General features: G+C 40.4%; 2 protein-coding genes across 4 annotated transcripts in view; both read right to left on the bottom strand.

The window, feature by feature from the left end:
* Positions 1-12,759, bottom strand: part of pkn2 (protein kinase N2) — a 35,421-nt gene extending 22,662 nt beyond the window's left edge. Inside the window, exons 1-3 of one of the 2 annotated variants that reach the window (XM_031298029.2) lie at positions 12,445-12,759; positions 3,648-3,812; positions 3,201-3,336 (exon numbers count right to left, since the gene is read on the bottom strand). In XM_031298029.2, the coding sequence (XP_031153889.1) occupies positions 3,201-3,336; positions 3,648-3,812; positions 12,445-12,465 (322 nt within the window). In that variant the 5' untranslated portion in view covers positions 12,466-12,759. Of the gene's footprint in view, positions 1-3,200; positions 3,337-3,647; positions 3,813-7,729; positions 8,001-12,444 lie in introns of those variants that run through there. The other variant, XM_031298028.2, reaches the window with a different exon arrangement.
* A 3,535-nt stretch (positions 12,760-16,294) lies between these two features.
* The window catches only part of hs2st1a (heparan sulfate 2-O-sulfotransferase 1a), a 32,337-nt gene continuing 28,627 nt past the window's right edge, over positions 16,295-20,004 (bottom strand). For both annotated transcript variants that reach the window (XM_031298050.2, XM_031298052.2), the window contains one exon: positions 16,295-18,227. In XM_031298050.2, coding sequence (XP_031153910.1) covers positions 18,004-18,227 — 224 coding nt within the window. In that variant the 3' untranslated portion in view covers positions 16,295-18,003. The remainder of the gene's footprint in view (positions 18,228-20,004) is intronic.

Below are 20,004 nucleotides of genomic sequence, written 5' to 3'. Positions count from 1 at the left end.
TAGAAAGAGTTGCCACATCCGAAACTCAAACAATGCCATTTTCTCTCCAGGACCTACAAAACAGTAGCCCATTATGTATAAGGACTATTATGGAAGAAAAAAAAACAAAACAAAAAAAACAAAATCATACTCCCGATTATTTTGGTCAATACTGAAATCACGATTATTTAACACAATTACTCATTGACTTTTGCAAAGATGTTGCAATTACTGAACTTTTTGCAACAGTAAAACACACCTTCAACTGTGAAATTTCCCTCAATACTTTTGCCGTTTTGAACTTGCTTTTTCATTCATTACACAAGACAAAATACTTGCAAATAATGTTTTTTTCCAATTAATCTGTTTTTGAGCTCATTAGGGGCCTAAATCGTAATTACATTTTTCATTAATTGCACGGCCCTATTATGTATATAACGATAGCATCGCAGTTAAATTCTCTTATAAATTTAAAGTGTAAAAAAAAGTCCCATGACGAAAAACAAGTAACATGACATAAAAACTCCAAGACCCATGTATATTAAAAAAAAAAAACCTGATTTCCCTGAAGGTGTCTTGAGTTCATCTAAGTGAGGCCGACTGGAGTTACTTAAAATAACAGCGGTGAGGAAAATCAGTTATTCTGGAAGACGTTGCCAAACACAGATAACAATAACCAGCAGGCGGGTCTGTGATTCATTCACTGTGAATGTTTCATCAAAACAGTGTCTAAAAGATTCCTTTGAGCACCTGCTGGATATGGGCAAAAAGAAAGCATGTGACTCTTTGAACTGAAAGTTTAAATGATTCATCTAATGACCCTTAATAGGTTGAGAGAGCATCACTGCTGAGGTTTTTGTGCAGGAGGGGAGGATGTTAGCCTTCCCAAGGCAACCCTCTTGTGTGTGTACGCACAAGATACAAACACTGTATAGATACAAACACTAGTCTAACACAAAAAAAATAAATAAAAATAACCTAAATCAATCAACCTTGTGTGTAGCATTACTGAAAGTGTGCAGAAAAAGAGAAAGAAACACAGACACAAATCTACTGAACCTCACTCAGCAGGGGACAGGAGGGAGGGAGTGACACACACACACACACACACACACACACACACACACACACACACACACACACACACACACACACACACACACACACACACACGAGAGGCAGGGCTAGACGGGAAAAACAGACACTTTCAGATTCTCATCCAAATCACATGGGCGTAGAAAAGCCTGTCGAGCAAGGTAAGAATTTAGCAGGGGCTTGGGGGAAAACGGCCCTTTGCGTTCATAAACTCCACATTGCATACTAAGAGTCCGTAGCGTCACGGTGATTACATTAACATCACGTTAAGTCAGTGTCATGAGGAAGTTGTTTGTGGAAAAGACAAAAGGCACGCTGAGAAACACTCGCTAAAGTGCTGCATCCAGTCCACGTTTGGGGCTTTCCTCTCTGCATGGGGGTGTGTGGTTTGGTCAAGGTCACATCGAGCCAAGAATTCAAGGCCCCTCCACCCCTCCGTCTCAGCCCACGCTGGGCCGGAGGACAAGATACTGAGCTACTGAATAGCTGAAGGGCTGATGTCACTGCTGGACAGCTGACAAGGGGAACCCTCCCTCGGATTAACCCCATCTGTATCTGACGAGAAGGCAACGAGAAACGTGCTAACAATACTCTGCAAACAATTACATCATCATCATCATCATCAGAGCTGGACCTAAAACTGTCGTGTTTGTCACTTGATATGTGATATGATGACTGGAAGGGAAACAGACTGGACATGTATTCAGGAAGTAAACTGCTGATCTTGGGGCAAGTCTCTTTGTGAATGGGCTCATACGTGACAGAGGGAACTGGCTCGGTGACCCTGCGTCAGAGCTGCTGCGGCTGCTGCTCACAGACGGCACCTGAGAGTGAGTCGGCCCATTTCTGGCCTCAGCTGAGTGGCGGAGAATAACCAGAGCCCCCCTCAACTTTCTCCGGGAACAAAAACACATTCTGGCTGCTCGCAGAGGCAGAGAGCACCTCCTTCCTACTAATTCAGGAAACAAGTGCCGTCTCTTGCGGATTCGAGAGCTAAACGCATTTCAACAAGTTGTCTCATGACTGTGGAGCGGAGCTGCCCTCTCCATCATTTTGCGATAGCCAGCGACATTCCGCTGGCGTCGCGTCACTTAAAAAGAAAGCCCTCGTTCATCAGATTGAGAGTCACCGAGTCAGGCTAAATTTGTTCCCACTTAAGATAAGCCTTTACCAAGATGACCTCCCTTGCCTCCTCCTCATCTACTTCCTAATGTCAACTGTTCTGTGTGTGTGTGGGGGGGGGGGATGTGATGGTAACAGGCAGACAAATACCATTCCTTCTCTTCCTGAATTCACCCGGACACTCGCCACCAACAAATGCTGCATAAGGCAACTACTGTAACAAAACTACATTATGCTGTGGGTAACTCTCTCCAAATTCCATTGTTGTCAAAAAAAAAATGCACAGGAGCAGGCTTTCAACAGCCTCGGAGGGGAACAATCGACAGCTCATTGTAACGGTCGGTGGAATGTGGAATGCAACAATGTCAGCCTCTGGAGAGTGAGTCACCTCCAAACACTCAATGTGTGTTCATGTAGGTGTCGTTCTGACACAGCACTGTCAAAATGATTTCCTCAGCGATGCTTTGCATCTGCAATGAACCTGTATCTTGGAGAGAATGATTAAAAAAAGAGATGACAATATTTGGAAGAGAATTTGCCATTTTGTGACATTACACCAGGGCAAAATCCTGGATAAAAAAAAAAGAAAAAAAAAAAGGTATGGCTCAGAATGAATCGCTCTTTAGAATAGCGAGATAGCCATCCCACAGGAAAGGCTGCAGGAGAACCCTCCAACCAAAGACAACTGGACTACAATTGTCAATTAAATAAACGGCATCAACATTTTGATCAATTCAAATAATTTAGCTTGAAAATATCAATCACAATACAATTGCAAATATAAAAGAAAAAAAAAAACAGTATTTGAGTGTTAATTTGGGCAAAATGCTACTAAATAATACTAATACAATTTTTATGTGCTGATACAAGGAACATGGAGCCGAAGTAAAAGTGCACAACTACAACAATGATATATTTGTAGAGGAAGTGGAGTATAGCATTAGCATATGTCAACTGTCTTTACTACTTGTTGTAAATGCTCTGGGGCCGCTATTCTCTGTTACCTAGCAGTTCTTCAGGGTCTTTGACCACAATGTGGGCGTTGAGCTCTTGCAGCTCCTGGTGAAGCTCCTCCACCTTCTTGTTGGATTTTTTCAGCATGTTGTCGACATAAGCCAGGCTCTTCTTGTCTGTGGTGACCTGAGGGGATGGAGAGTGGATGACGCAATTTATCTAATAGCAAAGATTTAAAAAGGGAAACTTCACCCACTTTAAATCATAAATGTCAGTTTACTAGTCGAGGGGAGAACTACTCAGCCGGTGAAAACAGCTGTAAAATGTCTTCGATTTTAATCTTTCATCTGTCTCTCTTTTGACAGTTTTCAGCGGTGATAAAGAACAAAAATCTGTGGAATTTAGCACACTGTTTTTCTGCTTGGGGTGGCGATGTGTTAACATTCAGAGTTTTTTTTTCCATTTTTTCTTAATTTGTTTTCAAAAAGCGATTTTACCTTTCGCAGGTTCTCGGCACCTTCTTTGATCTTCAGCTCTTTGCGGATCTCGCGGCGGATCTGCTCCTTGATCTCGTCCAGCTTCTGTTGAACCATTGTGTCGGACAGGTCCAGGTTGTGTCCCAGGCCCAGTCGCTCCGCCACCAGCTGGCCCCTGGCATCCCCCTGAAAGAGGACAGCAGGAGGAGGATGAGAGGAAGATGTGGAATGTAATTGAGAGGAGGTCAGCGAGAGAGGAGGAGAGAACATACAGAGGTCAGTGACTCAGTCAACAAATAGCCTGGCAGGATTTCAGCAGTGTTAAGTCAACAGGACTTATCAATCAACAGAAAGCAGCGCCAACTTACAAGGTTTCAAAACAGCTGAGGCTACTGCCCCATAAAACAAATGCATTTCCGTTTTGTCATGATGAGTGGCAGCTCATGACAGCAGTAAGGAAGTGATAAAAACAGAGGAGCTCCAGACATAGTTTCATCCCAGCAGTCACTCATATGAGTTTCTTATAATAACCACCAAAATGTGTGTGAAACATGCGTGATCTGATCATGAGCCTCAGGTGATCAATACTAGGGCTGCACAACAAATACATTTTTTTTATCGTCATCGTAATATTAACTTGCTCTCAGATATTTTGAGTTAGTTGAAAGAGAGTATCGATGGAAAACTGCACTTTAAAATAAATATAACTGTCACTTTTTTAGTGGTGCCTTTTAGCCTGGTTGACACCAGACCCTTCTCAGTTGTAACTGAGAGTGGGTCAGGGCAAGCTTCATTCGCAGCCCATTTCCAAAGGGGCGTCACCAACGGACGCCGTTCATATGCCTCTCAGCGCACTGGATAGTACTTCAACCAATCAGACCAACGATCCGGGTGACGTAGCAGCGACAGCGGCATCAACAGGTTACTGCGCTTCGGTGGCCGCTATGACTGTAAACAAAAAGCTGCTTGCCGTCGCTGCGCTATCGTCATCGTGTAAAGCCCGCCTCAACGGTCGTGATTGGTGCCTCGATTTGGAAAAAATTGGAAATGGGCTTGAATGGGCTCTTGGCCAGACTGACTTGCAGAACAAATCTCAAATTTGCCGGAAGTTCGTCAGGGTTTTCCCAGGCTAGGTGCCTTTTATATTTAATTCAATGTTCAATTTGTTCAATAAAAGAATGTTGGAAATGATTTCCTTTTGTTTGTCTTTAATTCATCAAGCAAGTTGTATTTAAGCGGAATATTGAAAGCAGCAGAAAGGCAGAACTGAGTACACTTTAATATCTGTGCATTTATTGCAAGTAACATCGAAGCGATATTCAACAACTTTATCGCATATTTTCCTTGTATCGTGCAGCCCTAATCAATACTAATTTTCTATTTCTTTCAAATGTATGAAGTTATAATAACTTAATTGCCTTGACAATATCTTCTGACCAAACATGAGATTCAACACTGCCAAAGCGTAACCTGAATATTGTAGCGGTGTGTTTTAAACTTGAGCTAACCTCTGCATGCAGTGTTTTCACTGCTGCTGTCTGTCACCATTTACTTGCATCCTTAAAGCCGTCACATTAACTAACGAGGGATTAGCGGTCACTTCCTGATTGGCTTCAACTTTAAAGTCCATCATGATGAATACAGTAGGGATCGACTGACACTGGTTTTTCAAGGGTGATACCGATACAGATGATTAGTAGTTAAGGAAACCGATATTTGGAACCGATATGCATTTACAGTGGAAGTGAAAATCTCTGTGGCCGGATTAGCTTAGTTGGAAGAGCGGGCGCACATATGTAGAGGTTTATTCCTCGACGCAGAAGGTCTAGGGTTCGAGTCCAACCTGTGACAGTTTCCTGCATGTCTCTCTCCTCTCTCTCCCTTTTCATATTTCAGCTGTCCTATCCATTAAAAAGGCACAGAAATGCCAAAAAAAAAAAAATCTTTAAGTCAAAATTAAGATTTTGAAATGTTACAAACTCCCAACACAAAACTTTGTTTAAATGCTTTAAGCAATTATTTAATAAATGGGAAACTTTCGAACTATCGATACAGCATAGTATCGCGATATTTTCCGAGCAATACTGTATCAATACACTAGGGCTGTGTATTGGCAAGAATCTGGCAATATGATACGTATCACGATTCAATATATTGCAATATATTTTGATACTGTGTGTAAGGCGATATATTGGGATTTTTTTTAAAGCATAATTTTAGAAAAACTAATATTTGAAAAAAGACAAGATGTGCATAAAAGTCAAAAAAGTTTACTTTAGGCAAACAATTCAGTACACAGAAAATCAAACTTCAAAATTGTGGTTCACAGGTTCTTAGTGAGCTAATTTTTATATGCTGAAGTAGGCCAAAGTTCAGCCATAGCTACATTGTTAGCTTCTAGCAAAAAGTCAGGCACTGCTAGGCACGGTTAGGCATGGACAAGGAAGTATAGACAGTATATAAACTGGACCAACAGATCCCGTTGCTCTGGACGGAGACCAGTGAAGGATATTATAACTGAGAGAGACAACGTAAATGTGCCGTGAGCAACCTGTCTGAAAGTTGTAAGTCTTCTGGTAGCTGTGCCAAGAGAAATCTAAATCATTCCCAATCTTGCAGAGACGGAGAGCGTAGGTATATGTAAGGAGGTAACATAGACACAGGCTAATTAATGCTAACTAAAATGTTAGTTAACATTAGGAATTAAACTTAAACAGCTAATGTAAGTCCAAACTGCCTGCGAGCTTCTCCTGTACTATACGGTAATTCCTCTACATTGCGACAGTAAGTCGCGTGGTTATGACACAATCTTCAGCCTATTTTTACAAAAACGTCTGCTACAGAGCCATAATGTGAGGTACAAGGTAATGGAGCCTTTTATACATTGTCGTGTTTCTTTAGAAATAAACAACGGACAAATAGAGTCTTTAAACGGTTCAGATGTAAAGTTATTCTCTGTCAAAGTGACGTCAAAATGAATGGCAGTCAATGGAATGCTAACGTTGGGTGATCGCTTTGTAGCATCAAAATGGCGCCATAGGAGGTTCAAGCTCTGAAGCGAAGCTTACCCCCTTGCAAGGAAGTGGTGCGTCTCAGCATAGCCATCTAGTGGTAGGGGGTTTAAACACAACATAAACGTGAACCACTGTCTTATTTTTGCACGTAAACTAAAAATAAAAAATAAAAACGATATTGCGTTTTTGAAAATCTATATAGTATTGCTAAATAAAATATCGCGATACTCAAGTGTATCGATTTTTTCTTACACCCCTACGATACACGGATGCCAAGTATCGATCTTTTATTATATAAATTGCATGAGAATTTAACCTTTTGGTACTAGAATAATAAGATCGATTGCTTTTTCAGTCCACTAGATGGAAAATTTAAATGACATGAACAAACCAGAGACATGGGTTAGCCTAACCCTAACCCTAACGTCTAAGTTTGGCTCTTCCAATTTTCAATTTGTTGTTGAGACAGTATAACCTTTTAATTGTGTTACATGGTTACAACGATGAAACCACAACATTTCAACCTATGAGTCATCAGAGCTCAAACAGGACAAATTGCAAACCAAAATGTAAAGCCTGACCTCCCTTTGGTACTAATCATTGCTCAATTAGCTATGCATACACATTTCTATTCAACATCTGTGACCTTTTGAAGTTTTGGGAAAAATCACCAGTGTAAAGTGCGCCCACTCAAATCAAAGTCTGTGTGCGACTCCAGATAACAGAACCAACCCAAATGTAAAAGGTCAAGCAGAACTCGCTGCCCTCTGAAAAGCCTCTGAAACCGTGCCAGAGTTGAACTCATACCATTCATAAAATGGGGGCATAATGAGATGTGAAAAACAGCACATCACCACTCTGCGACTACCACGGGACCTGCGTCTTGTTGCATTCATCATGACTTACCTACTACTTACTTACTACTATAAAAGAAAGCAGTCAAACACTCAGTAACATTTAGGCGTAATGCAATTAATTCGCTTCAATTTAGTGGGCTACTGTTTAAAGTGAAACTGTCTGAGGAGACGATGGTGAAAAGATAGATCAAGTCAACAAGACAAAACCTCCAGGCTTAACTTTCTGCCATACCTGAACATTGGTTTCAGCCAACTCCATTTCTAGATTGGTTAAACCAAACCGCCCTCGCATGTTCTGCTGACCACCACTAACTATCATTACATGAACTCCACCGAAGTTCTGTTAGGAGAAATATTATCTTCTGCCACAAAGGTTAGGCTACACGATAGCTGGCAGAAGCTCCGTCCAAAGCCGCACTCATTCACTCCGCTAGTATCCGATTTTCTAGCGGCGCTCTCATTCTGCTCCCTCTTTCTCACACAGACCACTGACATCAACAGGGAAGATAAACCGTCTGAGCAGCGACAGCCAAATCCCTCTTAGCTTCTAACTCTGAGGTCAGAGCAGCCCAGAATGGGACATAATCTCACTCCAGGGAGACGACTGGGTCTAAAATTAACCCAGGTTAAAAACATAACACTGGCTGTCCATTGTGGCCATTGTGGTTTTATTTATTGGGAAAGCAAAGCTTTTTAAAAACACAAGAGCTAATTAGGAATTAACCTTGCAAGGTTGTTGTCACTGAAAGACACAAGTCAGTAAAGCACCATATAGGCTGTATTGTCTTTAATTCATGCTACAGTTTAAAAGAAAATGTGGGGTTCCCCACAATGTTTAATTTCCTCAAACACAGACCACATCCATATTTCACACAGCAAAAAGCCATCATATTTAGTGGCTATCATTTAGGCATGTGGTTCCCAAACGTGTTCCACGTCAAGGACCCCCTAAACTGACACACATTAGCCCACGGATCCCCATTTGATGACATCTTGTCACAGGGTTCCGCGTCCGATAGGATTTTTTGCTTTTAGATGTGTATGAAACCCATGTCCAAAATAGTCACATAAATCCTGTCATTGTGTTACTTATGGATGTAATTTTAGTGAAAATAAATGATTCCCCTTTTTACTGGGGACCCCCCTCTCAAGGACCCCTGGGGGTCCCCAGACCCCACTTTGGGAACCACAGATTTAGGCCGTCATCTACTAACTCAATTGATCATCATAAGACAAGTTGTGCCAGGATCTGGGTACCTCAGCTATATGCCTGGAGTAAATGTGACTAATTCTGACTGACAGATTTAAGTTGGCAAAGAAAATCATGATTGGGTACAATGAGGGATTTCCATGGGCTCACACATAGCCTCACCCCGCCTTGTGAAATCCCCCCCCTCTTTCCACTATAGGTGCTCACTTCAGGGGAAAGTATAGATTGCACATATCCTGGACTGGTCCAGAGGCTCCTTGATGACTCATAGGTAAAATGGAGGTCACAACTCTTGGAAGTGGAAGAATAGTGTGTGGGGGGGGGAAAAAAAAGTGGCTTTCTTCTTCAGCTAACTGCCCTGCATAACTTGTTTGCACTGTAGCTGTGTTTGCCCAACGCGGTATGAGGACAGCGTGAGGACACCCTAAAGGGCCTATTTTACTGCGCAACAATGCAAGGAAATGCAAGGAAATGCATGAAAGGCCGATCAGATAAGGTGGAAATAAATCAGTAAGTAGACCCACGGGGTCTGCGATTTTAATTTGAGATCAAACAAAGAAACTATATCCAAAAAAAGATAGCAGGAGCTCATTTGCAGGATTGGTTTCGCCTCTTGTTTCGCTGTAATTGCAACACTTCCTTTAGTTGCTCTTTTACCTGATGGCCCTCATCATTTCTTGCTGCTTAAATGTATTGCCTTGTCAGGAGAATGACGCCACACTGAGAACTCAAGACTTATTAGGTTCAAAGACGAGTGATGCAGGAATTGTAAGCAAATGTTTCCACTTATAGCCCAATGCATACAGTTTGTTATGGATGGAGGGAACTTTCTCTTGTCAGCTAGCTCTGCTAGGAGCTCTGTGAAATGTTCAAGGCTCACAACAAATGGAAAGACCTGTCTAAAAGCTATAAGCAACATTACAAAAATGAAAGAGGTGCTTAATTTATTAGATGGATAAAATAGGGACTGTTCATCCCCACAAAATAAAAACAATACAATGTGTATAGCTAGAAAATGTGTTTAAATAAATCATAAAACTGTTGATAGCATTCTTACAAAAGGTAAGGCAAGTGTTACCTACACTTGTTGAACTTGTTAAAGACCTCTTTTAGTGCCGAAAACATGAAAGGAAACTGAGGTAAAAGCAAACATTAGGTCTGAGCCTTAAGTGTAAGCAGGTTAACTTGCTCTTTAAGCCTGAAAGCTCCAAGTCCAACAACAAGAACTCCATTCACACAATAGGACAATGGAAAAGTTGAGGCCACCATCCAGGCTCATGCTTAAAAAGCCAAGCCCTTGCCATTTCTGCATGAGGCCGATCTCAACCTACAACCTGACACCAAACCGTCTTACCCCACAGCTGGCTGCAAAGTATTGGCCACAGCTTGGTGCTCTACTGCCACCAGAAATAGCAACACGGGCTAATAAACGCAGATCCTACAAATGCAGCCTTCACACAAGCCTTAGACATATCCCATGTCAAGTGAAAGTGTACGTAATGTCTTGCACTTCAGGTCAATGTTAATGGTCATTTCTGAGCGGGACAGACAGTAGATTTATTGTGTGTCCAGAAAAGTGGCGCTGCAATATCACAAAGAGAACGAGCGATAAACTGCAGTGAAGCACCTGTTGCTCTGCTGAGTAGATCTGGTTCCACTCCATATAAACCACCACAGTGATATATATGTTACAGTTTAGCTGGCTTGGTCGACCTCAGCTATTGATACATCTTTTAGTAGAGAAAGCATGCCTTCCAGATGGTATTTTTTAAGCCCAAATAAGCAAAATGCACTACGATCTCATTTAGGAATACAGCATAGGGTTGGGCTTGTGTTATTGCTGTTTATCATCTGTCATTGGCAACAAACATAATCCTAACAGTCCTAACACCGACTTAAGAGTTTTGCAATATGCAATGTGATGTCAACCATCCATGGTAAAATAGTTTTTAACTTTACATCACCTAGCCTGGCATATTGATTGGCTTCATTATAAACCTAGCCAATACTGTGATGAGATCACAAATATAGGACATCTTTATCCATGTATGTTCTCATACTCAAGAGGAAACAGGTGGTCTAGCATGCAGATGTTTTGCCATCAGCTTACTGTTTTCAGACTCAGTTTAATATGGGCTGCTGTGACCATTACAATTTTATAAACCCACGAAAGAAAATATTGTTCAACAAACTGGGTGATCCATATGCATGTCACTGATAAAGCATTTAAGCCTGCGCTGAGTAAATAAAATAAATGTAAACGCTAGGTATAATAAGCCATTTCATGATTAAACTGGTTCAATAAAAGGCATCACTGACATGTCATCACCACGTCGCCTCAGTAATCATTAATAAGAAACATTTAAAAATGTAACTTCCCACAAGTGTTAGCTTTGTTATCTGCTGTAACAAGTTTCCTCCAGTACTCCCTGTAAAGATGAATAATAGTGTTTGAGTAATGAGACTGGTCTTAGCTTTGACATGAATACAGATTTGGGGGGATATTGCTAAAGCTAATGCTTGACTGCACTGCAAATGCGATTAGATAAAGTTGTGGATGAGTTGTAGGTCTTGGACAATGCTTTTGTCAGAAAGACTTATTTCAAGTCTGACGTCACTCAAGGGAAACCACATTCATCAGTGAGCCATGACTGTAACCTTACTTTTTTAAACCCACTAACTCTGTCTACTCTTTTAACCTTACCTTAGATATTATCTGTTTCTAATTAATAATCAAGATAACAGCGCTATTGAATATCCGATACTCATTACATATTTCTTTTCCCTTTTCTCATAGAAGTGAATTCTTTACTCAAGTCACTCAGTTTGTTAAACAACAAAAACTCCTTTGACTGAATAGGATTTCATTTATATGTACTCCTGGTTTTTAATTTATTTTTGTGTAACTTATCCTAATGTTCTCACTTTATGTTCATCATATAATTATTTTTGATCTATGTGTGCTAATGTTGTCTACCTGTATCTTTATACATTGCATTTTGTCAATAAAAAAAAACGTGAGTCATGACTTATAAGTCATGACTTATAATTCTCTATGCATATAGAATAATAAGACATGACTGTAGCTAGTGCTTACAAACATGTAACGTTAACTTGCTCCTTGAAAATATAAAAAAAATTGCATTTGCATGTTGGGAAAGACATTTTCTGACTTCTTTTATATTGCTGGTGTTTTGAGTTCATCCGGTCTGTAACGTTTAGCTACGTGTTTGAAAAAAACTTTACGTCAAGCAAACCAGCAGTGAACACTTTCCCTTTCCAAAGATGAAACAACTTTAACTGTATTTAGATTACGGATAAACATATGTCGTTACCGGTATATGAATACAAGGAGGACACTGTTTATTTTCCAAAAGTTTAACGTTTCAGAGCTGTTAACGTTAGTTAACGTTAGTAAGACTTGAACTACAGCAACACTAGCGTTAAAACCTTTGAAAAAAAAGGTCGTAAAATTAATTATCATAGCAGCTTCCGCACAAAATCACCGGTTTATTCCGGGATAAATTAACGTTACTTTGGATAATTGTTTCCCAGGCCTCAATCCATGGATAATTCACAGACAACCCTTTGAGATCTAGTAGAGGTCCTTAACTTACATACAACACTACCAACTCACAGCAAATCAACGTTAATGAAATAAAACTGTTTGCTAACTGATAGTTTAGCCCCTGGAGCACGTTTGCGCACTTTTCGCAACAGTTGTCAACTTTTCCTACCTGCACGGAGTCGGCGGCCATCTTGGTTTTCGCCTTTGAATCAAATCCTACGGGGAGAGAGGAGGGGAGGTGGAACTCCAAAAACAAGCCTTGTTTTAAGTTTCCCTCTCTGGCGACAAAAAAAAAGTGATTATTTGGACCAAATCATCGGTCATCTCGGGTACACGGGGCTTCCCATGTCGTCTTCACACTTCATTGACGCGGTCACGCCGTCCTAGAGGGGTGCTGCAGGGTGGACGGGTGTTCATAAATTAAAAAAAACTGAAGCATAAATCTGTCCCAGTGCAGTTGGAGAAAGAGGCGGTGGTTTAGAGTGGAAGCGTCCGCCCAGAAGAGCTGTAGTGTTGCTGCTGCTGCTGTCGGGCTGCTTCATATACTAGCCTTACCTCATGCTAACAACCTTAAATCATCCTGGGTTAAACCAAACACAAACATGGAAAAACATGTAGGCCTATCTCATATTACGGTGATTGAAATCGAGGTTAAAATATGTTTACAATAAATGCTCAGACAAATTAAATCCTCTGTTAAAGATAGAAAGTCCTAACTTCTTAGATTTGTTCCAAGTGAAAGTCTTGCTATAATTTTGCAGGTTGAAGTACAGAGGTATTACTGTATGGAGCTATAAGTGCCATAAAGAAATAAATACATCTGTCCAAAAGAAAACTAATGTGGAAATATAGAGGAATAAATAAAAGAATAAATAAGTAAATATAACAATTTGGAAATATATAAATAAAAGAATAAATAAATGTGGAATTATAAAAACCAAAAATATGAAAGAATAATTAAAAGCATTTTAATTTATTTTCACATTTATTTGTTATTATTTATTTCTGTATTATGTTTATTTATATAGGCTACTTTTAAATATATATATATGTATTTATTGCATATAAAGTACTCAATTCTTTTCTGTATATTTTCTTTATTCTTTTATTTTGTATATAATGCCACATTTTTAATCCAATTTTTTTCCTTCTCTTTTTGCTTTTGCTAGTCCCTAAAAGGCTAAGCTGTCATTCAACTGGCGAAAAAAGAGGTAAAGGGATAAAAATAAATAAATGACATTATATAAAAAATAAATCAAATATACAGAAAATAGAGTAATTTAAATGCAATAAATACATATATATACATATATATATTTTTTTTTTTCACGTTTTACTAAAGTATAAGTGTACATCATCAAAATATACTTGACGTTGGTCTCTCAAACATGGAGACATTATACAGTTGGTCAAGTTGGATATAACTTTAACTGCTAACGGCTGGAGATTTTATTTTATAACAATGCAAATCTTAATTTGCAAAGTAACAACTATTGATAACTGTCAGGTAACTGTAGAAAGTACAACATTTCCCTCTGAAATGTATTGAAGTATGTAGCATAAAAAATAAATACTGTACTCAAATAAAGTACAAGTCTCGAAATTGCAATGAAGTACTTTGTTTGAGTAGGTGTAGTTACTTTTCAGAAGACTGCACCTAAATAAGACAGTCACCTATTTAATATTTATCATCAAACTATTATTCAAATCGAAAGGATCATGCAGACGTTGCACAAACTTGCTAACAACCAGAGGTGCAGTGCAAACAAAAGCTGCTATATTAAATACGGTGAGAGTCACAGTTTACATTTGAGTTGCCAAGCCAGAGAGATGAGGAGGAGCTGCTATGAAGAAACCACAGGACAAACACTGAACTCTTCTCTGGGACGGTGCATGACATGTCACACCTCAGTGAAAAGACTTACTGCTGCATTACATAACCTTCAGGGACACAGTCATCACAAGCCATATGTCTCATAGACTGGGCATTCTCTGTGCTTATGGCACAGTGTCTCAAATATTTATTGGTGTGAACAAGAACGCAGGTTCCTCACTCATAAACTGAGCATTGTCCACATAATAAAAATGGCAGAGGCCTTGTTGGGTAGACTTTTGAATTATGTGCTCCTGTTAAAACCCCTCGACAGTGACACTCTCCAGAGGCTGACTGAGGACAGGTGCTTCAGACAGGACATGATGGTTTTGTCTTTCATGTCAATGTGGTTTATCAGCAATATCCGCAACCCACACGTAATGGCTGCAGTGTTTGGTGTGGGAGGAAAGACTGGGGATATGGTGTAATGCCGTTTCTGTACCATCGGGTTAATAAATATCTGCCTTTGTCAGAAAGATACACGTCTGTGCTGTTCCGCCTTTCTCCAGCTGTTACTCCAGCTCTGTTTCTACAGTTGAATGAACACTTTACTGATCTGTGGGCGTGTTATTACCCAAAATAAACATGATGATTTTTGCTCTGATTAATGCGATGATGACCAAGTTTTATTGGGCAGGCAGGTATAAGGTCTTGTCCCACAAGGTTGTAAAAACCTGAGAATTTTATAATGCATAAAGAGGCCTAGGTGCCTGGGACCCTGACCATGTAGTTGTAGTGTTCCTGTTTTAAGTCTGGTGTTACACCAAATCCTGTGACCCATCACATTCTGTGACCTAATAAGGAAATTCAGCCATATGTTGCCATTGCATGTTTTCATACTTTAATCATATACTTTATTTATTTATTTTGTTGGGCATTTTAGGCCTTTATTTGTATAGGACAGCTGAAAACATGAAGGGGAAGAAAGAGGGGGAACAACATGCAGCAAAGGGCCGCAGAGTCAGAGTCAAACCCGCAGCCCACGTGTCTACCTCTATACATGGGCGCGCGCGCTCTACCAGGTGAGCTACCCAGGCGCTGCCCCATATACTTTATTGTGATAGGTGTTTGCCAATATATATACTATACAGTATATAGTAGCATAGCTGAAATTCATAGTTTCAGAATTTTGTGCAACACAAGCTGGGGACTTTTGTTGCGTAACACCCTCTGTGCTCATTTTTTGTAAGCTCTCCACTGTACTGTACTATCTAATAAAGGCTAAAATGACAGAAAAATACTTAAATGTCTCTTCCAGACATGTTTAAAAAATAAATAAAAAAATACTCTCTCTAGAATGATGATTTGTGTCTGATACGTTTGACTCCGACCCAGGGCCCTTTGCTGCAGATCTTCCCCTCTCTCTCCCTTTTCTCTCTACATAAATAATGCACAAATGCCTTAAAATATTTGAAAAAAAAAAGGTTCTAAAGCACAAAAAATGGCTAAAAAAAGTTCAATAACCTTGTTGGAAGTTCTTAAAACAGCTTCTACTGCTTCTGCCTTATTGAACAACTCCCTGTTTATCTGGGTCACAGGGCCAAAACCAGAAAGCTGTAACTGGAAAACTATCTGAGATTAATGGGGATGAGTCCAATAGTTGATGACTGTCCAGGGATTATCTGACAGCAGGGATGAGTAACACCGAGTGGCAGCACTTGGTCATATTACACTTTCTCTGTCCTCTTCTGACTCCTCTTACTTCACATAACCATGCTCCTATTTTAGTGCTCTTAATTGTTTTCAGCAGTAAGATAGTGACTTCCACAACAAGAGAAAATGTTGAATATATACATTCGGGTTGGCATGACACCTTCTGTGCTTTTATAATAAATTGTTAAAGTGTAATTACAACCATATAAAACACTGAAAACGTACTCTAGGAGGAGATGGAAAGGATGTTAAAATGGATAAACACACACCCAGTTGGAGGCAGGAGCAGACCTGGCAGCTCTTTATCTCCCTCTGCAGGATACCAGTCCGGAAATAATCCAGCTTTCCTTTTTTCCCAGCAGCCAGCAGCTTTATCTGTCTTCCCCACTCCCTTGTGGTTGTATGGTACCTGATGATGATGATGATGATAATGATGATGATGATGGACAATCATTATATTATGTTAAATTAAAGAACACACATGCAGCTCTGGTAGTTTAAAAAAATGCTCTGTGTATTTCATTTGGCATAAAAGATGAAAACAGCCATGTTGTTTTTATGTTGCATCTGACAAAACTGCAACACAGGGGGAGCTGGGTGTAGAGAAGGCACACAAAAACTGAGTAGTATGTCCTCAGTTAAAAATGAGTACCTATTCATCTGTATATTTAAATACCTCAGGAATTGCAATGTGGCCATATACCAGTGGAAAAAGTCTGTGCAGCTCTTCCAGGTGAATTAGTTGAAGGGGCAACATTATGTCACTTTAAACTTGTTAGTTAGCAATTAATGAAGGGTAGGCAAGATTTTTAATCAGCCAATAAAAGGCCATTATAACCACAATAAACCCAACGGTTAAGAAAACGATAGATGACAACTACACAAGCAAAGTAGCAAAGTAATTACCAACCTCTCCACCATCTTTTATGTGGAGAACTGCAAAAAAACATTTGACATTTTGGGGAAATAGGCATATTCTCTTTCTTGCAAAGTTAGATGACAAGAAGCCAAGGTAACCTGCCTCTGGTTGTTGCCTTATATCTAAGGGACTGATATTAGAGTGGTATCAATCTCCTGACTTAACTCTGGGCAAGAAAGCAGAATGAACACATTTCCCTAAATGTCTGCATATTCCAGACTAACATATTAGTGTAGTGAACACCCATGTCTAACTGGGTCTACGATAAAAAGAAAATGAAACAACAAAAATAGACTAAAAAGTGAAATGAAAGAGTTGAAAGAAATGTACAAACTGATAACATGCACATACTGCAACTTTAAAAAGAGTGTTAACAGTATAAATGGGTTAATTTTATAATGTAGAAAATCTGTCTGTGAATGAATCACACTGAAAAAGTAGTAAATATTTACAGCAGCAGCATCTTCACCTTAGTGTTCTTACACACTTTGGTATTCTCACGTGTTTCTTCATTAGGGAGGAAAAGCCTCCGGGCAAAGCTGCATGTTTACATCCAACACATCAAGTACAGTATAAAACATGTGCACTTGTCCCAGTAAACAGTCCATGGTCACAGGATTTTTATTTCGTAAAAACCTCAAAAGTTCTCATTCAAGTCCAATAATACAGCACAGTAGTCAGTATCTTACACTTCAAATCTCCTTAAGTTAGTAGTAGTGGTGAGGCATGGGGATGTTGTGTCACCATGAAAAATGTCACTGTCTTTACATACAAAAGACAACCAGAGTAAAGAGTTAAAATACAACCAAACACAACTAAACAGCACAGAGCCGATGAAAATGTTTTGTCTGGATCGGAGAACAGTGAAGCCAATCAGGAGTGGAGGACCGGTGACCAGTTGCTGGACAGGCCGTCTCTGGACATGTGTCGGCAGAGGCCCTCTGCGCAGAAGACCTTTGACATGGAAGTGAAGGGGAGTGGAGGCCCGGCGGGGGCGGGGTGGGGGTTGGGTGCGGGGCTGCTGGGAACACAACCTGCTGACGAAACACAAACTCCTTGTCCAGTTGGCTGGCACAGACGCGTATAACAGAGCCCTCAGTAGAGGCGGATTTGATCTGCAGCTCCACGTTATGTTCTCAATCACACGTACAAAGCAGCCACACAGTCATCTGCAGTCTATTAGTCCCACTCTCCCTCGCTCTTCTTCATCTCAGACTGCAACATCGAGCCCGTACCAACTGAAGTGTCCTCTCCAAGCCTTCTTTTGTGGACATGTTGCCTCTTTAGTTTTTGGGGTAGATTTTTTCGTAAAAGAAGTTTTGTGCCAGCAAGTAGAGCTCCCCGTCCTTTTCTCTGACAGCATGTGCCCGGACAAACTGGAACTGCTCCAGTGCAAATTCGTAGAACTCGTTCTCCATCTTCCAGATGGCCGACTGCTGCAGCTTGGCGATTGACTCCTTTGTGGGCGGCTTCTTCTCGCTGGTCTTCCTCAGGTGGGATTTCTTCCCTGTGATGAAAGGAGAGGAGAATTAAAAGGGGTCAGGGTACATTAATATAGGCATTACGGCAGTTTTAGTTTGTTTTGGTGAAGGGGTTGAAGTAGTTTTTGTTTCTTTTGTTACTGGATTTAAAAAATTCATTGGCACTATTTATAGGCAACTTAAAGGGGGGGCAAATGGCATTGTTTTGTCATTGATTACATGCCACTTTGCAACACAGTAATACAACAGAGACCTTATTTATTGATATTGATTGATTTCAATATCGATCGATCCAACACCAATGATTCTTGTGTACCTTAAAATAATGTTTCCAAAATCGTTTCAGTGGTTCATTGACTCGATCGAATGAGACATAAGAATAATGGTAATGGCAAAGAATTTCTAATATGGGAAGAAGTTCCACTCTCTCGTTACTTCCGGCTTCTGAACTGGTTGCAGTTCCACCAGAGTTCCATATAGGGGGCGCTCACAGGCCAGTGCAGAATGAATGGGACTCTATGGAGCTATACTCCTCAAAATCCACTTTTCTCAGGATATAATTTTTTGTCTAGTAATTTGAATGTTGCATTTGAAAGGGGAGGCTAAGAAAATACACACTGCTGGGTGTTAGATTTTTTTAAAGTGGCTTTTTTGTTCTAAAAAGCCTTTTAAAATGTCAATGACGTCATACATATATACGGCCAGAGATTCTGCTTTACGGCAAGCTCTGAGTCGCTTCCTTTTTTCTCTCGAGGCATCGACAACACAGCTGACAGATTAGGCTCTCCCTGTCAATACACGTGCTAGAAAGAGGTTTGCTAATGTTTTAAAGACCACGCCGAAATATTCACTCTGGCATTCTGGTTCTGCTTCGGATGCCGTCAAGAGGGATCTCCGATCGTAATCAGTCCTTCACTCACCAATCAGCATCCATTAGCAGAATGCTAGCGTGTTATGGGCAACAACGACTCAACCTGTAACAAATCGAAAGGGCATAAGTACTCGTTCATTCAACTTTTGACCTATAATCCATGTTGAACTTGCAAAAACTACAATCAAATCTGAGATTTCTCAATGACAATCAGGCGAAAGAGACAAATTTAGCCGTCTAGCTCCATAGAGTCCCATTCATTTTGCACTGGACCGTGATCACCCCCAGTGGAACTCTGGTGGAACTGCAACCAAAGTAGGTACAATGGGGCTTAATAGGGAGTGGAACGGCTTTCCGTAGACGGGCTTTGGTAATGGTAACAGTAATCGACAATTCCGCTTCCAACCTGTAGGGGGACCGAAGAGGAAAAGTGCTTTGGTGCCTACTATAAAGGTGCTGGTTGACAGGTAGCTAATGCTAATGCTTGGTCTATAACGTTAGCTAATTCTTGGTGGGTAACATAAGATTACGACATCGCTCAACACGCTCATGTTATTTTTAGTATGATTGTTTTGACCACAGTTAACAACTCTGGGCTAACCCACAAATTCACCAGTAACGTTAACTGTATAGATAGATGACTAATCTAATGGTAATTTAGCCAGCTAGCACACCCCTGTCTGTCTGCCTCGCTCTGAAGCGTCGGGAAACAGACCCAGTCACCCGAGTCACAACAGCGGCCAGTCGTAACGTTACACCTCCGTTAGCGTTACCAGTGTTACACCCCCCACCCTCTACGATTTTAGCCGTCTTTACAGTTAGCTAAATTTACCCGACAAAAGGGGATAAGGCACCAAAACGACTAATACTAATAGTAATTTAAAGATGTGGTAGCATTGGAGTTGGAAGGGGTGTGTCGCGATTCTGCCTTC

The sequence above is a fragment of the Sander lucioperca genome, chromosome 9 (genome assembly GCF_008315115.2).
Source record: "Sander lucioperca isolate FBNREF2018 chromosome 9, SLUC_FBN_1.2, whole genome shotgun sequence".
Lineage (NCBI taxonomy): Eukaryota > Metazoa > Chordata > Actinopteri > Perciformes > Percidae > Sander > Sander lucioperca.
The sequence above is the reverse complement of the archived record's forward strand: the minus strand, read 5'-3'. Positions and strand labels throughout refer to the sequence as shown.